The sequence below is a fragment of the Pollicipes pollicipes genome, unplaced genomic scaffold, assembly GCF_011947565.3.
Source record: "Pollicipes pollicipes isolate AB1234 unplaced genomic scaffold, Ppol_2.1 Scaffold_5724;HRSCAF=6776_pilon_pilon_pilon, whole genome shotgun sequence".
In the NCBI taxonomy this organism is placed as follows: domain Eukaryota; kingdom Metazoa; phylum Arthropoda; class Thecostraca; order Pollicipedomorpha; family Pollicipedidae; genus Pollicipes; species Pollicipes pollicipes.
This window is the reverse complement of record NW_023596746.1, coordinates 55,335,019-55,347,007: the sequence shown is the minus strand read 5'-3', so window position 1 is coordinate 55,347,007 and position 11,989 is coordinate 55,335,019. Positions and strand designations below refer to the sequence as shown.

General features: G+C 54.4%; 1 protein-coding gene across 1 annotated transcript; it reads left to right on the top strand.

Moving 5' to 3' along the window:
• Window positions 1-2,515: 2,515 nt before the first annotated feature.
• On the top strand, window positions 2,516-11,640 carry LOC119103224 (SURP and G-patch domain-containing protein 1). Its single transcript, XM_037226664.1, has 8 exons — window positions 2,516-2,581; window positions 3,563-3,872; window positions 4,288-4,415; window positions 7,101-7,111; window positions 8,514-8,556; window positions 8,850-8,968; window positions 9,394-9,521; window positions 11,182-11,640. Exons 2-8 carry the CDS (start codon window positions 3,619-3,621, stop codon window positions 11,615-11,617), a joined length of 1,119 nt encoding a protein of 372 aa, XP_037082559.1. The 5' UTR covers window positions 2,516-2,581; window positions 3,563-3,618; the 3' UTR covers window positions 11,618-11,640.
• The last annotated feature ends 349 nt before the right edge of the window (window positions 11,641-11,989 follow it).

Genomic DNA, 11,989 nt, shown 5'->3' with positions numbered 1-11,989 from the left:
TGTTTACACAAAACGCAACAAAATTGGACGTCTGTGGGCTTCCAGGCGACCAAGAACACCAGCGAGCGGAAGTGAAGGGCCCATAAATAGACAAAAGTTATTAAATTCTTAAGTGTGATGAAGCGCGCGGTATGCGCTGCTCTTGATACCAATAGACCGTCCCTAAAAAGAACAGCGGCGGCGGTCGTGTTTCCTGTCCGACGCTGTCAAACAGGCGCGGCGATCTTTTGACATCCCATGAATGCGTGCTGCTCGCGACCCTCCGTCAACGCTGTTCTGGCTTTGCAATCATTCCTCAATAGAGTATCTATTTATATCTAAGAAATCAGAATTGTTCCCTGCTGAGGCACAGTCTGCCTTCCTGGAGTACCGAAATACGCACGCCGAATCCGTTTTCTTTCACACCGATGGATCTGCTCATGATGACCAGGTTGGTGCAGCAGCCGTCGGTCCTGATCTTCGATTCACCGGACGCCTTCCAGGCTTCAGCACGGTGTTCTCTGCGGAAGTATGCGCTATAAAACGAGAGCTGTTACATATCAGAGTCAGACGTATTCCTCAGGCTACGATATGCACAGACTCCAAGGCGTCGCTGCTGGCCCCTCAGCGACTCAATGATTTCAACCACCCAGGAGTGTGTGACATCCATAATATAATGCTTTCGCTACGCACCGACTAACATGTGATCTTTCTGTGGATAACGAGACACTATGGCATCGCGGGAAATGTCCCCGCCGACACCCTTGCGAACGAAAGTGTCCGACTACCAACGCCTCTGGAAGTGTCTCTAGCACTAGGTGATGTTCTTCATTTAACTCAAGTCCGTTTTGCTTGATATTTGCAGAATCAATGGGATGTTTCGCATGCTAGCCACATGTATCGAACCAAACTCATACTCCAAACACGGGCGATGTGTCATCAGAACAGGCAGAGAAAAGTGGTTTTGGTGTGTTTGGGATGTGGCCACACTCGTCTCAACCACAGTCATCTATTCAGTCGCTTTGCACCACTCGTCTGCTAGACTTGTAATGTCCGGCTTACGGTTGAACACTTATTGGTTGAATGCGCTGCTCTTACTCGGGAACGTCGCTATGTCACGAGTTACTTGTTAACACACCGCCTCCCCCACACCCTCTTAACGCTGTTAGGCGACAATGATCCTGCTCTAACCGACCTTGTCCTGGACTTCGTGATTCAATCGCCATTGGGTACGAAGATCTGACGGGACCCGATTCGCCACTTAGCCCCGTGGTAAGTGCAACTTGCCGGGAAAAGGCAACGGCCCGGCACCCAACGTAAGCAAGCTTTTACTCACGGGGTTTTCCCACATATATGCAATAAATTATGATCTTGAATGACTCCTTGTTCACCTTATTTTCCGTATTGCCCAGCCTTTTAAAGCAAGATTGCATATGTGTGGTTTTCCTGTGCTTCTTCTGTCTAAAATGGCCACCGGACTTATTTAAGATGACCCGATTTTTGTGCGGGATTAGTTAGGGAGCCCCGCTTTCCTCTCTTGGCCAATAACGTAAGTTGAAACCACTAAAAAAGCAAACGATTTTCCCCTATTTGCGTTGCCATGACAGAGGAGTGGAACGTGAGTAGGTGGCCGCCTGCGGTAGGCGATTGGGTGTGGGTGTTTGACCGTTCGCTGCATACTAGGCAGTTAACGTGGTTCGTAGTTAGTGGCGGGTTAAATCATGTTCAGTTTTAAGTTGGTCTGCATAGGGCGCAGGAAGAAAGAGCTTTTATAATTTACAGACTGGTGCGATTTGGCTACTCGCTTCTCATTTCCCGGCTTTGTTTAAAGACGATTCATTCAATGGTCTTACACTTCATTTTTCACATTTCCTTACATCATTTGTCGTATAGCTGGGTGGCAACACAGGCTGCTTGCTAATGGGCATGTAAGTCTTATGGGTGCAGGATATGCGCCCTTGTAGATATCAACACATCATGTTATGGGCTCCTGTTACTCTGGTCTCCTGGTGTTTTTGCCGGAGTGAGATGGCTGTCCCTGAACAGCTTTTTGGCTATTTATAACCACGTTTTTCGACTTAAAAGGATATCTTAGTAAGCTTGAATTACCAGCTTTAACTTCACACCCACAAATGACAAATCTAACTTGGTTTAAAACCGCATCTGCCATTACATTCTTGTACTCCGGATACCAGCAAGTAGCCAGAAATCCAACCACAGGGCGGCTCTGGACGAGTACAAATAAGTCCTTCGGGATAACCGTGATGTCCATCTCTATACAGCTGCTCTCGAAATGTTTACAAATCTGTTCAAGACTTGAGCGCAAGCGCAATATTTATGCTCTTGACAAATCAGTCACGAGGACGTGAATCCTTCCGACCAATTGGAAAGTTCCTATGTTCAATCTCCAACTTGAGCTGGAAGGCGTGCGCAAGGCACTGAATAGTTGAGACGTTTCCGACGCTAAATCACTATCTTGTTTGCATTTCCACGACGGAGGGGTGGAGCGTGAGTAGGCTGCCGCCTGTGGGAGGTGGTTTGGTGTGAGGTGCTTGTCACCGTTCGTTGCATCCTGGGCAGTTAACACGGTTAGTAGTTAATGGTAGGTTAAATCATGCTCAATTCTGGGTTGGTCCGCTCAGGGCGCAGAAAGTGAGATTTGCTAATTTACAGACCAGCGCTATTCTGCTACTCGTTTTTCATTCCCCGACATTGCTCAAAGGCGATTCCGTTCGACACACACTGAATTTTTTTACATTTCCATGTGTTATTTGCCGTATGCCCAGGTGGCAACACAGGCTGTTTGCTATTGGACAGTTAAGTCTGGCGGGTGCAAGATTTATGCTCTTGCAGATATCAGTACATGGCTCATCATGGAAGCAGCAAGTCCCAATCTGTTGTACCCCCTGGTTTCATTTTGTCCTTAAACAGAAAGGTAAAATGAGTTTTTTTAAAGCCGTTTTTGCAGTGTCATAGCAGAGTACAATTTTTTTAATTTTTCCTGGCACAGCCCTGGAATACAAAATTTCCTGGTACACATTATACCAAGGAACATATATTTTTCCAGCACTGAACACATGGCTCATGATGGAAGCAGCCAGTCCTAAGATGCTGCACCTTCTAGTTTGATTTTGTCCATGAGCAGAGCAAAAAAATAGTTTTCCAAAAGCTGTTGTGTCTTAGTTGAGTACAAAATATTTCATCTTACCCAGCCATAATTCTGGGATCTAAAATCTCATGTTATACATTATGTCAGGAACCACTTATTTTTCCAATGCTGGCTGAATACTTATGTGCAATCATTGAAGCCATGACATAAGATAGGAAAACCCCTGGAAAAATAAATTAACCAGAGAAATCAGAACCATATGCTGTAAATTTGTACGTACCTTTGCCGCTCAAGAGTATTTGTTGCTAGATGCTTAACTAAGACCTTGCTTAGTTTCACTAGGATATCCTCTTTAAGGAGGGTACAAGTATGGCCTCTGCATTTGCACCACTTGCATTTTCTCTCCTTTGCTTCAGATACATACCCAGCACATGACACATTGTTTGCATTGGAACACGTGTGTACTGTTCTCAGGCCTAGCAGCTCTGCTGGCAGCCATCTGACACCTGGTCAGTGACATCACAGTCAAGATGGCATCGCGACCCAATCCGGCCGCCAAGCTAGCCGAGATGAGCCGACAGCAGGCCCTGATCGAGCAGAAGCGGCGCGAGATCGAGGCGCGCCGACTGGCTGCTGCCGGCGGCGGCGCGAGCGGCCCGGCTGCCGCCGCCGGCAGGGGTGGACCCTCGGCGGCCAGCGGCTCGCTGGCAGCGGATGGGCCGTCGGTAGCCAGCCTCAGCGCCAGCAGCAGCGCACGGCGCCTCTTCGAGGCACACAAGCAGAGGTGGGCGACGTCATGGGCGGCAACACTGGTGCGAGCGGGGAGGGGGGGGGGGGGGGGGCGCGGTGTCAGTGGCTGCTGCTCTGCTCCTTGGCCGGGGACAGCGGCAGACTCCGGCATGAACTCGTGTGCGTCATTCTTTTGTGCAGACTGCGCAACCCATGGCACCCAAGTCGCATTCAGGGAAATGCTCTTTGAAAGATAGCTGCACTCTTGTCAATTTATTTATCTTTTCATATCTGTTTGGAGCTAGAGATTTATTTTTGTATTCCATAGCTGTGTGGAGCTGTTTTGTTGGAGTTAAAGGTGTGGTTGGCTATCGGTACAGCCATACACAAGCTGTCAGTGCCTGGTTCGCCGCTGACACGATGGCCGTGCTTCTCTGGTTGTAATTTTCATTGTCATGTGACTGTTACAGCTTCCGCCCAGCGCCTAAGAGGCCTGCCAACACGGAATCGGCCCCTCCAGCTCCCAAGCTCAGTCCTGCCAACGCGTTTGAAAATGACGGCAGCTTTATGGAAATGTTTCGGCAGATGCAAAAAGCCCGTAAGTGTTTCGATTTTCCTTGAACCGGGAAAAGCGTTGACATCTCCATGGCGTGAGCGCGCGTCATTATGCAGGAGATACACATTGTCATCACTGCGGACCCTCGCTGGATTTTGTGTGAAATGGCAGCTGGCGCCGCCAGAGCCCTGGCAAGGGAAGCTCAGGTTTGACATGGAGCCCCCCCCCCCCCCTTGAAGTGAAAGGCCCCCTCCCCCTCCCGCAGTCGCCGGATGTGGCCAGTTTTTCAATGAGGGCATGCGTTTCTTTGTTTTTTCATCTCTAACTGTAACAAAAGCTAGAAGCTTCCGCGAGATCAGTACGGTCTGAATTGTATAGTTACAAAACCAAAGATATAATGCATTACGCGACTTCTGCTATACACATTTAGTAATAGTAAGTCGATTATACGATTATGTATTGAAATGAGTAAACGATTGGTATTAACATGGCCAGACCATGTTTGTGTGAAATTTTCAACATTCAGCTGGAATCAACATGTGATAAAGATTATGTAACGTAGTTTTAAACACGGGCGTTGGCAAATCTTAGCAACAAAAACCTCGACACGAGGCTTTCATCTTCCATAGGAAGCGCGGCGTAGGCTCCGCGGCTTACACTAAGCCATGGCCAACGGGCGGGCTTGGACGCTGACTCGTCTGAGAACGAATACGTTTGAACGCCTTAGGGCATCAAATCGTACTTTTAGAAGGTAGTCTGGGTGTGTATTCCACCTGCGCGGTTTTTAGATTGATAAGAGCGGACTGACCTGTACAGCACCGAGAAATGGTGCTGGAAGCTGGCGTCGGAACTGGAAGAGAAACGGTAAAATGTTTATTCGGGTTACTGTATTTGCTAAGGTGCCCAGAGAACAACCTAAAAAAATGTCAAAGATACGCCCAGCTTACTCTCGAACGGCACAATTTTTTTAAATTTTGAGACATTCGGAAACGTGATTTCATTACGGTTGTCACGCGCACGCCGCCCATCGCCTGGTGTTATCTGCACCGGCCAACGCCGTTCGGTTTTTGCGCAAACTGCAATCCGGCCAGCGCTTTCATGGCTTCCGAGATCCGCGACACAAGGTGGGATCGCATGGTAGATTTGGAGGCCCTTAGAGAGACACATTATTTCACATTAGTCCCTGACGCGGGAAGCCCTTGACTCGCGCAGCTCGCCCTGAATCGACGCAGGAACCCTCCCTTACGCAACAAGATCCCTTGTCCCCGCAGGTGGTCTGATAATTGGCACAGAGACTCGCAATGAGGGGGTGGAGGGCCCACTGTTCGACATTGGGGGTCGTGACTGGCACAGAACCTTTTCATTTTCTCATTGTGAACACTCATCATGAGTTAGCATGTTTCCTTTCATTGTCAGAGGACCTCGACCAACTCAAGAGGCCCTCTGACATTCGGGGTCCCGCCCCTGTCCCTGTTCAGCAACCTCAAGGCTCAGACCGACACGTAGCTCACTATTCGGTGTTGGTGGCCTCTGACCAAAATAGAGGTCTGCGCTGTTCCAGAGGTCCCCAGTCCTCTAAAGTCCTTAAATGGCGGGCCGCGGATTTGCGGCTGCTTGGGAAGAGGGTCCCCAGGGCCATACCGACGCAGAGCCCACTGCGCCGTACTGGTGGCTCCTTACCGACACATAGGCCCTTATCGGCCCACTGTTGGTCCCCGATCGGCGCGAAAGGCCCTCTGACGTTTATTTGAGGGCCCGTCCTCAGAGGCCGGGCCCCTGAACAAGACTCCGACCAGTCCTTCGTGCCCATAGGGCAATCAATCGGGCCCTTGCTCGTCGGTTCTGGTGGGCTTTCCAGGCATTTTGGGCCCCCTTGAACACTGCCACTGGCCAACTCGGTGCCTCTTGCCACCACGGAGCTCCCTGTCGGGAGCCGTGGGGCCCTTACAGACGCTGCGGTCCTGACCTTACAAATTGCTAAATTGTTAGCTCCAGCTTTGTCCCCGCTTGGGGAATAGGCCCTCAGGCCGGTGTCGACAGAGTTGGCTGTTTTTTACTGGTGGTGTCTGACCGACATGTAAGCCCTTATCGGCTAAGGGCCGCCCCTGATCAGCGGACAGGGCCCTCCGGCTGGTATTGGAGTACCCGGCCATGCGGGCATGGACCCTTAAATACGACCTCTTGCTGACCTTTCGGGCCCTCAAATCCGGCCCGTAATTATAGTGCTCGTGTCTTCTGTGCCGTCCCTCCCCCCCCCCCCCCCTGAATTGCAACGCAACTTGCGGAGCACATTTCTTCACATGCGGCATGCAGTGTGTCATTTCAGGAGCACGCCACTCACACCACTGTTTTCCTGATGTTTCAGTTGTTGTAAGCTTTATACATCACACAAACCGCTAATGCTTTCATTCTTATGAACGTCTGATTGAAACCCTCTATCTGTTCTTGCCCCCCCCCCCCCCCCCCCCCCCCGCCTGCTCAGATCCGCTCATTTTGTCATTCGTCGTCGATACGTGCTGATAGCGGCATCACAGTATTCTATTTCTTTCCCTTTAGTCACTCCCGCCGTATTGAGTGGTTATCCGCCGCCCGTTTCCAGCCCTCTCCCCGTGCTGTCCGGCCTGGCTGGTATCTCCAGTTCGCACCCCAGCCGAGTTCCCAGTCCCGGTGTGACGGCGCTGGTGCGCGCCGCCTGCGCCGCTGACACTGGCCGCTCCCGTGTTGCAGACGCGGCCGCGGTACCGCCGACGCCGGCCGATCGTCGCAGCGGCGCCGGCGTCGCGTCGCCGTCCGGCTCCAGTACGTATGGCGCGCCGCGAGCCCACCGGCCGCCGGCCGCCGCCCCGCGCCGGGCGGCTGCCGCGCACTGTGTCTCACCCGCGCGCCAGTCTCGTCTGCAGTTGGCGCTCCGGAGTGGCGGGAGCGGGCGGCGGCGACGGCGACGGCAGCGACGGCCACGGCCACGGCCATGGCGACGGCGACGGCGACGGCGGCTGAGGGCGACGCTGGGCAGCAGCGGCGCACGCAGGCCGAGCCGGTGCACCCCGACAGAGACGGTGAGCGCTGGAGAGCGAGGAGTCGGCGGGGGCGGACGCGTCTCCTAGCCGGCGTGTGGGATGGCTGTGGCAGTCTGGTTTGTTATTGGTTGGTAATGATTTTACGGTGCGTGTTCTTTGTCGCGGGCTGATGTCCCTGGTATTATGTGGCGTGTATCGGATTGCTACACACAATGCGTGCACATTTTTGCTCGGATGGTGCTGTGAAATTGGTACGTGTGGTATTTTCATCAACATAATTTCTTCTGTCTATTCGTGGTTTCTTCAGACCGGTTAGTACCATCTGAATGGCCATGCAGCATAAGCTGACTTGTGAAAACCAACATCAGCCTAAAACGGTGTTGGCGTCCGGTGCAGCGAGCAGTGTGTGACGGCCTGACTTGGCTAAACCCGCCTATGGAGCAGAAGTGTTAAAACGTTACTTTTTTCCTAGTCGGGAGCTGCATTTACTCTCGAGAAATCAGACCGTAATAGATTTACGCTAAATGACTGGAATCTCCTCGTGAAAATGTCACCGATACCAACCACTCATTTTCAAATTGTTCCACACGCGGTTACCCTGGCACGATCCAGGCTCCAGGTCAGGCGCTCCGTTTATGTTATGTTATTCAACATCTGCAACTGCTAAGGTCACGGGCTTCACTCTGGTGGCAACCAGAGCTAATGAGGGGTCCTGGCCTATGGAGCTGAACACATGCTGACCTATACATGCAGGCGAACGTCGAGTGACTATGTGACTGTCGTCGGCCAGCGCTCCGGCACGGGCTCTGTACCGAGCCGTGGCGCTTGTCACCGCGCTCCCCTGTGTGTGTGGAGGAGGGGGCTCCTGTGGAGCGACCTCCGCCCTACGGCCGGGCACCTCCCGCGCTCTGACTTGAACACAGTTGCCACACACGTCTGGCGTGTGTTGAGAGCAGTGACACGTCCTGGCGCCGGCGCGTCCGCTTCCACCCGGGTGTGCTCTGCTCTGACGCGTGGCTGCTGTATTCGGTGTGCTGACCTGTCGGCTGCGATAGACGCGGGCAGCGGCGACGGCGCCGAGCGGAAGAGACGGCGCGGCAGCCGCTGGGGCGCCGAGGAGGACCGGGCGCCGCTGCCGCCGGCTGGCCTGGTCACGGCGCCCATGGGTAGGTGGGCCGCCCCACGGACCACACACACATACACACGCACGCACGTGCACGCGCGCGCGTGCGCGTGCCACACAGGCACCTCGCTCTGTGGTAATCCACTGACGCACTGAGTCTTCACGAGGATTGCGAACTGCCGTTGAGTTTCGAGCAGATCTGTTAAAAAAGACAGTATGCGGAGCGCCGTGGTGCATACCCCCGCCGGCCAGCTGGAAGCCGTTGATGACTCGGACTTGGCTTGCCGGTATGGGCTGGTCGAACTGCTGATGCAGGTGGATGGGCGCGTGTTGCAGTGACCCCGGTGGCGCTGGTCAACAAGTCGCCGGAGCTGATAGCGTACGCCAAGCGCGTGTTCGGCAACGTGGACCTGATGACTGATGACCAGTGGAGACAGTGTCAGGACCAGATGAAGGTGAGGCCGACGACACCAGCCCAATAAAGTCCGAATGTCACGGGCGTGTGAAGGTCATGCGGGTATGCACAGTGTAAGTCATGGCCTCAGGCGCGTTGGTTGAAGTTAAACGTGACCTGCGTGGCAGCGCGTCAGGGTGTCCACCTCCCAGCGCCGCCCGCTTGGCACTCGGACGGGTGTCTCCGCGCGAGACTCGCGCCGCGCGCCGTGACCGTCGCGTCGCGGACGGGAGGCCCTCAGCCCACGGCGGCTCGCCCGGTCGGTGACGCGACACCCCCGGCCCCGGAGCTGGTCCGAGACGTGGCGTCCCCGGTCCGGGACGCGTGAGTCTCACCGCGGCGGTGCGCCCGAGGCCGCCGGCGCCCCGCCGCCGGGCAGGACGGCGCCCGCGCCCTGTGGTGACGGCGCCCGCGCGCGGCCGGCAGATGAACGTGCTGCTGCAGGACATTCAGAAGAAGAAGGCGGAGGCCGAGCGGCTCGAGCGCAAGGGCAAGGTCAAGTACGACTACGACTCGGACGAGGAGACCGAAGGTGGCACCTGGGAGCACAAACGGTACGTGCTGGGGGTGGCCGGCCGAGCCGTGGCCACCGGACGCCGGACCGCAGAGGTCTGGCCCGTGTCTGTACCGATGGGAGAAGCTGGTGTGTTGTCAGGTGTGCATGGCTTGAAATAGGCCAGGCATGGTGGACGAATGCGCAGCCCTGTCGCATAGAAGCGGATGGGGTTGAAAAGGGCTGGCACAGCACCTAGCTGGAACCAGTTCAGCCATTTGCTAATTGCATGTTGTTGTTACATGTTGCATGCAGATGCTAGTTGCATGTGGTGCATCTGCTATAATTGGTGCACCAGTTAGTGTCTGGAATTATGGCCAAGGACAGGTGGCCATATGTTGGGTTTGGTACGATTTCTCGTACGGTAAGGTACGATTCTTCGTACAGCCAATCACGATGTTTTATCACCATGTGCTTGGATGATCATCGAGAAGTGAATACATATATTTAACAGGTTGCAAGTAAGCGTGTAAAGTAATGTGGATGATAAAATATGCCTCAAATAAATACGCGTTAGCTTGACAAAGTAGTGCTGTATTTTTGGCACTGTGAGATGCATAAGCGGTACGAAAGAAGACTCAACAACCTCACAATGCATTCAGTGATGCAAGAGCTACCCTGTGCATGCTTTTGCAAGCGTGCATGCACGCTTTTCCGACGTTGGATTCAAGTGGTGGGTGGAGGGAACCATTAACCTTCCTGGGTGACGGAAATATCTTCTTCTTTTTAAGTTTTACCGTGGGCTGGCATGGTACATTCGGTCGTGGCCTAACTATATGGTGGATCAGCCCATGCGTGTTGTAACAGTGGTTTTCAAACTTGTGCTACACAGCGTGTTCGCTTGTAGCTTGTACTTTTGCCATCTGCGGCCAACGGGTGGCTGCCGACCGATCAAGCTCATCAACCTGCCTATTACAATTTTACTACTCAAGTCGCGTGTTGGAATCAGACGCGCTCTTCTGGTATTCTGATATTCCCGTCAGCCATACATCAGTTTAACCCCTTTTAGCAATGATGAATGCACCTCACTAATACTAACACTACTAACTGTAACACTAGCTCTACCTACTAACCTCACTATCTTACTAACACTCACTCAATGTGCAATTTATTTTGCTCTCCCGTTTTCTCCATCAGCGTAACACTCTTTCTGCGGGACTTCGTCTGCCAGTTTTTGCAACCAGCAGTTTTAGCGGGGTGTTGCTAACCGTCGTTACACCGCGCTGTGCCAAGAGGTCGACACCCTGAAGCCCGCACTGTGGCGTCGCGATGAAGCTCGTCACGCGCGAGCGGGGCCATTGGTGCGGTGGTGCAGCAGCGTGGTCGTGCGAGGACCGGCGGGCCTCTTGAGCCCGAGGTGCTGGCTTGTGCTGCGCTGGCATCCCCAGTATGAGATACGCGACTGTTTCATGTGAGCACGGATGTCCGCACAATGTGGCCGTTGTGGCCCTGACAATTTCCGTGCGCATGGGAAGTTGCTCCGTTTGAGAGTAGACCTTTGCTCACGGTTGCTGCAAGAGGAACGCTGTGGGACTCTGCGTCGTCGGCTCATCTAAACGCGTCTATATGTTTGGCGTGGATACAGCGGCGTGTGGTGCGCCGGCACTCTGCGTTCGATGAAATGCCCGTGCCGTTTACACGTACCTGACTGTGTCCGGCAGGCGCCAGGCTGAGATGACCGAGACACACGCCAAGGCCGAGGAGCTGACCCAGATGAACGAGGGCAAGCATCACATCGGCGACTTCCTGCCGCCCGACGAGCTGGAGCGCTTCATGGAGAAATGGCGCGCGCTGAAGGAGGACCGCGAGCCCGACATGTCCGACTACCGCGAGTTCCGCATCAAGGAGGACAACATGGGCTTCCAGATGCTGAAGAAGATGGGCTGGACGGAGGGCTCCGGCCTGGGCTCGGACGGCAGCGGTATCACGGCACCCATCAGCCAGAAGCGCACGCTCGACCCGGCCGGCGTCGGCGCCAGCTCCCAGGCCGACGTCAGCAAGGAGGACGACGAGTTCGAGGCCTATCGCAAGCGCATGATGCTCGCCTACAAGTTCCGCCCCAACCCGCTCAACAACCCGCGGCGCGCGTACTACTGAGGGCGTGCGACCAGTGCCCGGACGTGCCGGGCGGGACAACGAAGGCGGTGGCGCGCCGGCACCACGGGGCGACGTTCGCCGAGGGCCTTGGTACCGATTCAGATGGACCACCACAGCCGCCGGGGAAGGCGGTTGGAGTCGTCGAAATGTGGAACGGCAACCCGGCGGTACGGGGCGACGCCGAACGGGTGTCAGCGAGTCATTTCCGCGTGTGCTGGTCAGGACGCTCGCGTCCGATCCACTTTTAGCACATCGGAACGCCGCCGTGTGGATTAATGGCGCGGTGTGTTGGGCACGTGAGTGTGTAATCGGGCGATGACACCCGCCAGACGGACGATCGCCAACTGACAGCCGCCTCCCCAAATGGGACGC